The 12,445-nt window shown below is 35.5% G+C and overlaps 1 protein-coding gene across 2 annotated transcripts in view; it reads left to right on the top strand.

The window, feature by feature from the left end:
• The first annotated feature begins 1,380 nt into the window (after positions 1-1,380).
• The window catches only part of TWSG1 (twisted gastrulation BMP signaling modulator 1), a 152,076-nt gene continuing 141,011 nt past the window's right edge, over positions 1,381-12,445 (top strand). For both annotated transcript variants that reach the window (XM_069099652.1, XM_069099651.1), the window contains exon 1: positions 1,381-1,560. In XM_069099652.1, the coding sequence (XP_068955753.1) occupies positions 1,441-1,560 (120 nt within the window). In that variant the 5' untranslated portion in view covers positions 1,381-1,440. The remainder of the gene's footprint in view (positions 1,561-12,445) is intronic.

Genomic DNA, 12,445 nt, shown 5'->3' with positions numbered 1-12,445 from the left:
AACAGGAAAATGACAAATGCTGGAGAGGATGTGGGCAAATTGGAACACTAATGCATTGCTGGTGGAGTTGAACTGATCCAGCCTTTCTGGAGAGCAATCTGGAATTATGCCCAAAGAGCTATAAATAATTTCATATCCTTTGACCCAGCAATACCACTCCTAGGGTTATATCCCAAAGAGATCATAGAAGTAGGAGGAAGACCCATATGTACAAAAATGTTTATAGCAGCTCTTTTTGTGGTGGCAAAGAATTGGAAATTAAGGGGGTGTCCATCAATTGGGGAATGGCTGAACAAGTTGTGGTATATGCATGTTATGGAATACTATTGTGCTATAAGAAATGAGGAGCAGATAGACTTCATATTTACCTGGAGAGGCTTATATGAACTGATGCTGAGTGAGAAGAGTAGAACCAGGAGAAATTTGTGCACAATTACAGACACAATGTATGTGTGATGACCAACTTTGATAGACTGGACTCTTCTCAGCAATGCAGTGATATGTCAATCCCAAAAGACTCATGATGGAGAGAAATGTGTACATCCAGAGAAAGAACTGAGTTTATATCCAGATTGAAGCAAACTACCTGATCTTTTTCCTTTTCTTGTTTGGTTTTATGTCCTCTTTACCATTTTTCATTCCATCTGATACAATCCATCTTTATAACCTGAGTAATGTATAATGTGAAAGTATTTCCAGATCCTATACTTGACTGTATGCTGCCATGGTGGGGAGGGGAGGAAGGGGGACAAAATGTGAAACTCAAGGAATTGTGGAATTGAATCTTGTAAACTAAAAGTAAACAAACAAATTAATAAAAAAAAAAAAAGTATAGCTGGCATGGTGATGAGCCTCTCCAGATTTAGCTAGGCAGATCCTCAGATGGTAACCTATTTCACAGGGTCCCTACTCAAAGCCTTTAATGGATGTAGGACCTCTCAGAGGTTACGCTGTACTGGCTTATGAAAACATGGTATTCCTTTGATACCTTAATGAGTAAGCAGAGTAGGAATTTTAGAGCATTGACAAAAATGAATACCCTCTTATTTTTACTCTCATATGGACCTACTAATGTACTTGATGGTCTGAGGATGCGTCTAGATAAGTTTGAAGAAACTTATTATCTGCAGATTGAGTAAAGGGTGATACATTTTTCAAGCACAATTACTGAAGTTGAAGAGCTGACCTTAAATAACCTTTACCTGTGATATACGCTAAGTTACTTAGGTTGGGATTTATGGAATTGTACCAACTTATATAAGTTTTTATTTTTTCTGAGCTTTTAATTAACTTTTGTTGAAAATTATATTCAGTGGAATAATTCTAAAGTATTTGAAATTAGGAGACTGATTTTTTACTCCAGTACATGATCATTCATTGAAATGAAGTCTTTTATTCCAGAGCTTCGTGGGGTTTACCCCTTGTCTGCTTTGAGGAAACATGAAGTCACAGTATCTTGTGCCTACTGTAGCCATACTGATGTTCCTAACATGGATCCCTCTCTCACTGAGTTGTAACAAAGCTCTCTGTGCTAGTGATGTGAGCAAATGCCTCATCCAGGTATGATTGAAAATTATTTCTATGGGATAAATAGATTATAATTTTTGCCATAGAGACATTCTTTATTCTCCTTCTTTGTTATGATAGAATTATGGTATTTGTTTTAATTTTTCTTATTCACCTCAATGCCTTTCTACTGTGGGAGCATTTAAGAAGTTTATTAAGTTCCAGTTATTTTCAAGGCACTATATTAAACTGTGGATAGATGAAAAATGACATTGATCCTGCCTTCAAGGAGTTTACATTCTATCATGGGATATATAGCATGTACCCAAATAAGGATAGCACAAAATGAGATTGGATAGGAATAAAGGAAAGCTATATGGACAAAGTGACTTAGGAAAATTTGAGTGGAGACCTCAGAAAATGCTTCATGGAGAAGTTGGGCATACTGCTTCATGGAGAAGTTGGGCATACAAAGACAAATTGAAAAATGATGCTAGATCTCAAGGAGGTTACATTCTAGTGCAATACAGTGTCTATGCCTGATATTTTGAAGATGGAGAGAACACTAAACTACAAGTATAAGGAAAAGGCTTTCCAAATTGGGTTTTGAAGGAAGGGAGCGCATTCAAGTGGCACAGTAGATAGAATGCTGGGCCTGGAGTCAGAATGACCTATCTGGGTAAGTCACTTAGTCCTGTTTGCTTCAGTTTTCTCATCTGGAAAATGAGCTGGAGAAGGGAATTGCAAACCACTCTAGTATCTTTGCCAAGATAACCCAAAATGATGTTGTGAAGAGTCAGATACAACTGAACAACAGTTTAATATTTATATAGTGGTATATTCTCAAAATCTGTGACATGCTCTCCCTCCAGTACTTACAGAGACTAGGGGAAAATAAAAGAGGACTTTAAATGCAAATCTAAGGAGTTTATCTTTTACGATCAGAAGCCTCTCAAAGTTTTTGAGCAAGGGAGTGCCATAGTCAGATTTATGCTTTAGAAAGTTTATTTTGGCAGCTGTGTGGAGGGTAGATTGAAGAGGAGAGACCACAAGTCTGGAGTCCAGTTCTAGGTTATTAGTCTAGGCAATTGATGATGAGAACCTGTGCCAGTATAGCAGAAGGATGAGTAGAGAGAAGGGGATACATACAAGATGGGATGTAGAGGTAGAATCCACAAAACTGACTGGGTTTTTAAGTTTTGTACTTTGAAAATATATAGATATACTCAAGACTGTTGACTTGAACCCTGATTGTCCCCTCCCCTAGATGTCCTTTCAGAGGTAGGACAGGGAATGGGAATTTTTCAGTACTAGGAAATAATACAAATCAAGTAAAGAATCTGGGAGAGCAAGACAGAAAGGTTTCTACTTCATGGTTAACTACCCACTAGTTAACTGATTAGGAAATGGAAAGATGTTAAAATCTTATTCATTGGTCTTTAGATTCTTTCACTTCAGAAAGTTATACTAGATATTTTGCAGCTGTAGACCCCCATACATTGTTTCTTTAAAGATTTAAACTCTCATCCTCATTTTATTATATTATTTCAGAAAGATTATCAAATAAATTTATCTTTATTAGTATTACTCTTCCAATTTAGCAGTTATTAAGCCCTTCATTTATTTTCTAAAGAACTTTTAAAAAACCATTTTATTTTTTTTTTGGACTTATGATTTCATCACTGTAGGGAGTTCTCATACTGAAACTATATCCATAGATACAGATGGCAACTACTTTATTATTTGCAATCTTGTAAAGTTGACTGGTGGCTCTGAGAGGCTGAATTGCTATCATATTGTCAGTACTATTATTATAAGAGGTAGATTTTCTTGACTGCAAGGTAGACTAAACTGCTTTGTCTGTAATTTATCAGGTTCTAATTTCCTATCGACTTTTAATTTTTTTAAATGGCATTCATGTTCCCATTGCCATTGTAATTTGTGATAATTATGTCTGAGGTAGAACAAAGACAGAGGCATAACAAATTGGGTGTATTATTGGGAGTTTTTATTTGTTTAACAGTTATGGGGCAGTGTGGATGACTCTTTTCTTTCCAGTAAACACATTTTGTTCCTTAAGTTTAGTCTAACTATTTGGTTTTAAAATAATCTGAATTGTTAGCAAATTTTATTTCCAAGTTTGATGATAAATTCAATTTTGACAACAAAGATGGATACTCTGCCTAATTACGATAGCAGTTTAATATTGTTAGAAAATGAGGTGCTATATATGTGTATTTTCCAGGTAACTGTAATTTATTTCTTTTAAATGCTAATTTTAAAAACTCAGTATATGATTTGCATATCATTAGTATAGAAATCTATAGGTACAACCCTTCTGATTTAGTAATGGGCATAATATTAGCACATCCTTACAGAGTTGTGAGGATCAAATGACATATGTGGTTTTTTTACATATATACAATATACATACACACATTATCTATACAACATATTGTATTATAGTTATAATAAATATATAGCTATAACATTAATAGATAGCATTATATTGTATATATGTATATATAACATTGCATTATATATTATGTTATATAGAAAAATCATTCATGTGTGTATGTATATGTGTGTGTATATATGTGTGTGTGTGTGTGTGTGTGTGTATCTATATAAAATCTCATTTGATCCTCACAACAATTCTGTAAGGAGGTGCTATTATTATCCCCGTTTTACAGACAAGGACACTGAGGCTGAAGGAGATTTGTGACTTGCCCAGGATTGCACAGCTAATAAGTGTTTGAGGCAGAATTCGAAGTCAGGTCTTCCTGAGTCCAAGTGCAGAGCTATATTCATTGAGCCACCTATTTGCCTTTATAACACCTAGCTTCCTGTTTCCAACTTAAGATGGAGAGTATGAAAATATATGGACTGAGTTCAAGATGATGAAAATGAATCTTTTCTCAACTTTATGCCTTGGTCTTTATAATCTGCCTTTCTTATTTTATAAAAAATGAATTCTCTGAATATTAGACTTACCCATGGTCATATGAAAGTATAAGGATACACACTAAGGAAAAAGCTGTTTTTAGACTCTCCACATACTCACCATCATTAGTGTAAAAATTTTTACCTTATTTGAAAATTTTTTTTGCTTTTGAAAAAGTATTAATAAGTAAAGTTCTTTTTGAATGTTTATATTTTAATATTTACTAATGTTTACCTTAATTCTCTTTGAAGCTATATAAATGTGGAAAATGTAAAATTAAGGGACTCTTAAGAACTATAAATCCATATAGGTAGACCTAGTCAATATGATATTCTGAATTTGGAGTCAAAGGGCCTGGGATTGAATCCCAGCTTTGACATTTACTATCTATGTGACCTTGAACAAATCAGTTAACCTCTCTGTGCCTCAATTTCCTTATCTATGAAATAAGGAGATTGGACTGTTTAGGTCCTTTCTCCTTCTAAAGCTATGATCCTATGAATTCCCTGGACAGAAGTAGACTTAACCTAATACATGATGCTGACACATCCTGGGGAGGTGGATAAAAGCAGCTACTTAGTATTCTTTTTCTTGGTAAATAGTAGTTAAGTAGTTAACTATAAGTTTTCACAGCATTACAAAAATTTAGATTTTTCTTTTGAAAACCAGCTAATACTTTGCAACAGGCCCTCTAATATTTTAATTTTATTTGAGATGTTGAAGAAAAATAGCATTACAGTGTTTTAGAACATTTGTGCTGACAGTGAGGGCTTGTATATTCACAACATAACTAAGCAAAAAAAATTTTCTCTGAGGGCTCATAGTTATGTAAATATTTTTTACCAGTCAAGCTGTGAGACTGTTGAAGTCATTACTGCCACTCCTCCAGGTTGCTATGCTTTAGGGTGGTCCCCACATAAATATTTGTTTTGTGCTTCTACCTTAGAAAGAAGGAAATTACCTTAGAAGAGGGAAATATTAATTTAAACTTTGTATAAAGCCATATTTAGTTATCTAGTTTTATGTACTTATTCTTTCACTCCTTGTTATAATGAAAACTAGGTTTTCTCATAAATACGATTGTGTGAGGATTGTCTCCTTAAAGGAATGTTTGTAGAGGCTTCAAGTTTCCTTTTTCTATTTTAGAAATCTTTCATAACTTAGATCCTTTCTTCTCCCTGTAGCCAACCTCAAAGTACTCTACTTGTATTTAAAAAAAAAAAAAGATTTTTGGGGCAGCTAGGTGGTGCAGTGAATAGAGCAGTGGCCCTCAAGTCAGGAGGACCTGAGCTCAAATTCGGCCTTAGACACTTGAAACTTAACTAGTTGTGTGACCTTGGACAAATCACTTGATCCCAATTGCCTTGCCTTCTCCCCTTAAGGAAAAAAAAAAAGTTTTTATGGATCATTGAAGACCCTTGGCTAAAACAAGCCATCATATTTTTAAATGGACTTAGATAACTAAATATTAACTATTTTAATTTTTAAATGTAGGTATAAAGAATATATTGACTGGTCACCTCAAATTGTTGAGAAAAATATTTAGCATTCTTAGGTACCCAATTTAGAAATCCTGTGCCTTTATCCTATAGATAAATGTAATTAATGTAGTTAATAAAATTGGATTTTAAAAGGAATATTCAGTTGCTTCTCTGCTTCACTTTTATTTTTGTACCCACAGCAATGAATTCTGTATTTTCTCACTATAAAAATGGTTTCAGGAAAGTGCTGTCAGATTCTCTTCCATTATTGGTCTTGTGAATTATATCTTTGTCACTTTTTTCCTCTTCCTCTTCACCTCCTTTCCTTTGCCAATTAATTGCAACCTGTTTTTTCATTTATATGGTTTCATCAACATCAGTTCTTGGTGTGGGAACTTCTGACATTGTAGCACTACTCAGATTCATCTGTTTACTCAGTTAGAAAAGGCCTAGGGAATTATTTAAGACTGGAGGTGTGGAGGTTAAGTGATTTGCCTTGTATCATAGTATAGGTAGGAAGTATAGTAGTGAATTTGAACTCAGGTCATCTGACTTTAAGACCAACAGCAACTTTATATGTGACTGAAAATCTTTAAAATGTAAATGTCCAAAGCTAATGAGTCAAGGTTGATGTTATCAAATAAAAGAGTAGTTCAGCATTACCCCAAAATTCATAGGGTTGGGTTAAGTTGATCAGAATCCAAGACAAAAAAGCATAAATGCTTTTACTCTTCATTCAGAATTATTTGAGGAAAGAGAATTCATAATTTCTCTTTAAGAAGGCATTTACTTAAGATAATTTTGTGCCATGACATTTTATAAACTGACATATAAAGATGAACAGTTGAGAGGAATAAATTGAGTTACTTGCTTTACAGACAATTTTTTGTTTAGGTTTCTAAAAGAAATAGATATCTTTTAGACATACTTTAATATGTTCAGCATAAACTTTATAGGCTTAGTAAAGAAATGTATGGTTTGTTTTCTGAGGGTCAGTCTAGCTAGCTAAATTTGGGGAAATTCAGAGCCAAGTTGATCTTAGGATGTGAGAAGCTCACAAAGACCAGCTCTGTAAGTCATAGAGAAGCTGCAACCTGTGTTAGTGCAAGTAAATATAGGCTTTATGTATCCACAGGTTAATTGATGTTTAGCTACCTTACCAATTTCACTGAAGCCTTTGTTATATAAGGTTCCTATACCAACCACTCAACATCTATCAAGGTCAATTAAGTAGTAGATTATTACTACCTTGACAATTCTTTTCTTAACTTAAGGTTTGTTTAGCTGTTGTTTATTATGGATAGTTGGTAAAGCAAAATAGTGTTGTTTGAACAAAGTAGCATAATTATATTTATGTTACTTATTTTGTACCCAAAGGCTAATTGTTTGGAAGAATATAATAAGCAGAAGTAACAACATAGTCTATTAATTTGCTGATTATATTCTTTAGCAATGACATAATATGAAGGTACTTAAGAATGTATTTGGTTGCATCATTGTATATTCTTCCGGATTTGTTTGCTTTGATAAGAACTGAACTTCATGTGTAGTTTAAGTAGTATTTAAAGAAAAAGAATTTGTGTAAAAATCAGGCAGTGCATAGTAGGCAATGAACTTACTAATAAAAATTTCACTTTAGTTTGGAATGAAGTATATAGGGACATATTCTTAAGGCATATTTTAGGAAGGTTTAAAATTGTTGAATTCAAAGAATCCTCTTTTTAAAAAAAACAAATAAACATTATTATCTGAGCAATGTTGTTTTAATAACAGTACTAACAAACTTCTCAAGTCTTGGAAGAAGTTGGAAAAGTGAAAATATTTAATAATACTCAACTCCATAATATAAATAAGATTCTTCCTTAGAGTTTTAATTTTTAACCCCAAAATAAATGTTCATAAAATAGCTAGTAAAGCTTGTTGAGTCTTGAACAAAGTTAATAGTGTTTTGTTCAACTTAATGGCCATTTAATTTTGTACAGTATGCGACTTTATAGTAATAACAGTCCCTGTTGTATGGCACCCAATAAACCAGACAGCTTGAGCCAAATGCATATTCCCTTTTTCCCCATAGCACAGGTATTGTTCTGGTAGCTACACTGATGGTATAGTTAGCCAGAACAGTAGTCTAAGGAGAGTTCAATACTGTGATGAATGAGTTGGGATCAGAGAAAGAAAATAGAGGGAGACCTGGTGGTAAAAACATTCATACATAATACTAATGGGGAAAGAGTAACTCCCAGCTAACCAGGTCTTGTAACTAACCCAAACCCAAATTTGTCCATCATGCCAGGTATCAGAGTTTTTGCTATAATAATTTTGCAAAATTAGTAGGATGTGAAATTTTTGTATGGACTACTGGAAAAGACAATTCCTTAAAGTTGTACAGAAGTTGAAATAGGGTTTAATTTTTATCACTGATATAGCTGTTGGCAGTGCCAGGTATAATGAGCCAAAACTCCCAAGATGTTCATTAGCCCTTGTGGAGTTAATATACTATAATATGGCACTATGGGACAGAATCAAAAATTAATTAACTTAATGTTAACTGATACAGCCATGAATATGCTAGGAAAATAACTTTTATAAAGCCCTTTTGGATATTTTAAGATCCACAAACTATGATATGTATTAGGTCAATTGATAAAGACTAGATGCTGTCTTTGTAAATATCTGCTATTAGATCCTTACTTGAGAAGAGTTCAGATTAAGTCATTGAGAGCTACTCCCTCAAGATCATAACTCTTTGCCTTGATAGATGGCCTTTATGACTGGCTGTGACCAATTAAAAAAAAAAGCCTATCATTTGGTGGCCATTCTTGGTGATGAGCCTTTTAATATACAGCTAGTCTGGTCCTTAGACCAAAGATATCTCGTCATCTTTTACTGGGCTTATTATGTGATCTTTCTTTAGCTTTTTAAGTCCTGCTGAAACTTATACTATGCTGGCCTGGTCCTTAACCATGCTTACATGTGGTAGGCTCTTAGTACATATAAATTGTGTTGAATTGAACTCCCATTATTCCTGTGCAGATTCCAGACTCAAAGAGTAAAAGAAAACTTAATAATTAAATAAAGTTTTGAGGGTAGAGCAGAATGTAGACCAGATATGGAAGGGATTCAAGGATTAAAAAGCTCTCCTCCCCTGTGTCTTTTTGTTTTGACCCCCCAACTGACTTATAGAGGCAGAAAATCTGTATACTGACACACCTTGCCTAAAATCATTGATTCTCTGAAAAGGTTTTTAGGTAAAGTTGGTATTGAAGGATAGTTCCATAGGAAAGATATTTCTTCTATGTAGTATATGATATAATGGTAATAAGATAATTGATAATCAGGGAAATTGAAGCTCAAGCCAAAAAAATGGAAATTAGAACATAAATTTAGGGACGTTCATACAGTTGGAATTGAAGCACTTTGTCCAATTTTTGTTCCTCAGGTAATCCAATATTAGAATAAGATTTCATGATGTTACACTGAGGCTTAGTTATAATGTATTAAGAATAGCATCATGCAGTGTATAGTAATAATAGCTGATATATATATACATATATATATATATATATAGGACTTTTAGGGCTTTAAAGTTTGCAAAGCCCTTTACATGTATTATCTCATTTGATCCTCAAAACAATCCTCTGTCCCATACCCAAGGGTGTGCTGATACTCTGATAGGATCTGCTTCTAATTTTAATCTGCATTATTAACACTTTTAAGTCTAGACAATCAACAAAACTATAAAGTAAGCCTTGGTTTGTAGGTGTGCCTGTTTCTGAGGCATAAATTCTCACACTGAAAATATAATAAGCCAGTTAGAGTTGGCTCCAGCACACCCCTGCCCACATGCTCCCTCCCCCTTTAATAATTACAAAGAACTGAGAATTCTTGATTGAATCAGTAAGAGGTATGAACCAGGTGTGAACAAGGCCCAAATACTTTCATGGTATCATTCAAGTATCAAAGGTTTTGTGTTGTAGTGGAAAAGGCCCTGAAAGCTAGAGGATGAAATGAAATACTGACTGAAAAGTCCATGTTCTTTGGGTTTTGTGTGAAATTGCAGACTGGGGAATGGCTAAGCAAATTATGGTATATAAATGGAATGGAATATTCTTTTGCTATTAAAAAACTATGAATGAGATAGTTTCAGAGAAATGAGGAAGACATATATGAGCTGATGTGGAATGGAATAAACAGAATGAGGAGTGTGATAAAAATAATGTAAGCATGGGCAGCTAGGTGGTGCAGTGAATAGAGCACCGGCCCTGGAGTCAGGAGGACCTGAGTTCAAATTCGGCCTCAGACACTTAACACAAAAACTAGGCGTGTGACCTCAGGCAAGTCGCTTTAACCCCAATTGCCTTGCCTTCTCCCCCTCCAAAAAACAAATAAAAGCCAGTGTGGCTATTTTTTTGCTCAACTGTGTATATTTGTTATGAACATTTTGTTTTTGTTTTGCTTCAGTTGGGGATTGAGGAGAGAAAACAGATTTTTGTTACAGATTAAATTTGAAAAAATAAAACAGCCCAAAAGACTCAAGAGTCTGGCATCAGAGAGGAAGGAATAGGGCCCGAAATGGCATCTCAAGGGCAACAAGAGAAAGGCCCGCAACTGGGGTGGAGAAGGGTGAGGCCTCCAAATGCCCCACTTCTTCAAAGACTGGAGGAAAGTTCCAAGAAAAGGTCTGTTCTTCTAAGATGACTCATGTTCATCAAGGCATATTGGGAAAACAAATCTAAGCAAAAAGGTAGAGCATCCCTGCTCTTAAAGGAACTAACATTCTAATAGGGAAGCTGAATAGGTAAAGAGTCTTCCTGGAGTCAGATATTAAAATGTGGAGAGAGAAGTAGACTTGGCTGGCCTGGGAAGCAAACTATATGACAGGCAGGAGGAACTCAGCTGTGGAAGGAGGGAGCCACTGAGGCAGAGACATCTTTGGGGTGAGAAATGGCTAAGGAGGGCTGAGGGATTTGCCTCAGATACAAAGAGATCAGGGGTTAGCTATAGATAAGTATAGATTTAAAACCGAGGCAAAGATTTACCTTCACCTAAAGGTTTAATTCCTAAAGGGTACTCTGAGCATCTGTAACTGTATTTCTCACTTTATTTAATATGAACTGCTTATAGCAGAAGAGGAGGGAACCCTGTGAACCTTAGGAGCTATTATAACCCCCCTGGGTTTAAAACAAACTAAATATTGTAGCAGTGTGGCTGAGTACACCTCCAAAGACAGAGTAGCTTCCCCACATGCATGAACTCTTAGTACAGGTGATGGAATGCACTCCTTTTAGTTTACTTTGCGTCATCTTCAGTTACAGAACACATGCTCTGTAACCATGTGTGTCTGTCCTGAGTCTTCTTTTCTTCTTCCTTTGGACTATTTCACATGATGATCTCATCAACTCCCAGAGATTCAATTATCATCTTTATGCTGATGATTCTCATATTCCTGACCTCTAGTCTTGCATCTCTGACTGCCTTTTAGATATCTCAAACTGAATATCCTGTAGATATCTTAAACTAACATGTCTAAAACTGAACTCATTGATCTTTCCCCCTCAAACTCACTGCCCTCCCCCTTACAAACCTCCCCATTAACTGAGGAGAGCAACACCGTTCTCCCAGTCCCCCAGACTTGTCACAGTGCCATCTTCTGCTTACTATCTCTGACCCTCTCCTCCCCACACCCACACATGCTCTGACCTATTGTCAAGGCTTGTCATTTTTACCTTTGCATTTCCCACTATGCCCCATTTACTCCTCTGATACTACCATAACCCTGCTACAGGCCCTCATTTCCTAATAGCCTGCTGGTGAGTATGCCTGTCATATATCTCCCCAATTCAGTACATCTTCCACTCAGCTGCCAAAGTTATCTTCTTTAAAGCACAGGTCAAACCATGTCAGTCCTCTGCTCAGTAAATGCCAGTGGCTCCCTGTCACTTAAAGGATCAAATATAAAATTCTCTATTTGGTGAGGCAAACAGGGCTAAAGTGATTTGCCCAGAGTTACATAGCTAAGAAGTGTCTGAAGCTGGACTTGAATTCAAGGCTTCCTGAGTACTCCAGGCCCACTGCTCTATCCACTGTGCCACCTAGAAAGGTTGGCTAGTTCTTTTGTCCACGAAGACCCATGAAATGGACAAAAGTACAAAATAAATACAGCTTTCCTTCCACATTGATGGTTATAGATTAGAAGAGAGAGCAGGGCAGTAGTTTGAAAGAATCTTACAATTTTTTTTTCTTTTTGTAGTTGGTAAGGCAGGGCAATTGGGGTTAAGTGACTTGCCCAAGGTCACATGGTTAGTAAGTGTTAAATGTCTGAGGTCAGATTTAAACTCTGGTACTCCTGGCTCCAGAGCCAGTGTTGTATTATTCACTGCCTCCTAGCCACCCCTAATCCTAAATCAATTTTCTTGTGTTATTTGATGAGAAGTATTGCGGTCAAATGATATAGAGACCTGACCTTAAGAGTCAATAAGTCATTTAGCATTTAAGAAGGACTTAATATCAAGCA

Source organism: Petaurus breviceps, unplaced genomic scaffold, assembly GCF_028583685.1.
Source record: "Petaurus breviceps papuanus isolate PSGF00001 unplaced genomic scaffold, PetGlider_PUasm1.0 38, whole genome shotgun sequence".
Lineage (NCBI taxonomy): Eukaryota > Metazoa > Chordata > Mammalia > Diprotodontia > Petauridae > Petaurus > Petaurus breviceps.
Note: the sequence above shows the minus strand (reverse complement) of the source record. Positions and strands in the feature narration are given on the sequence as shown.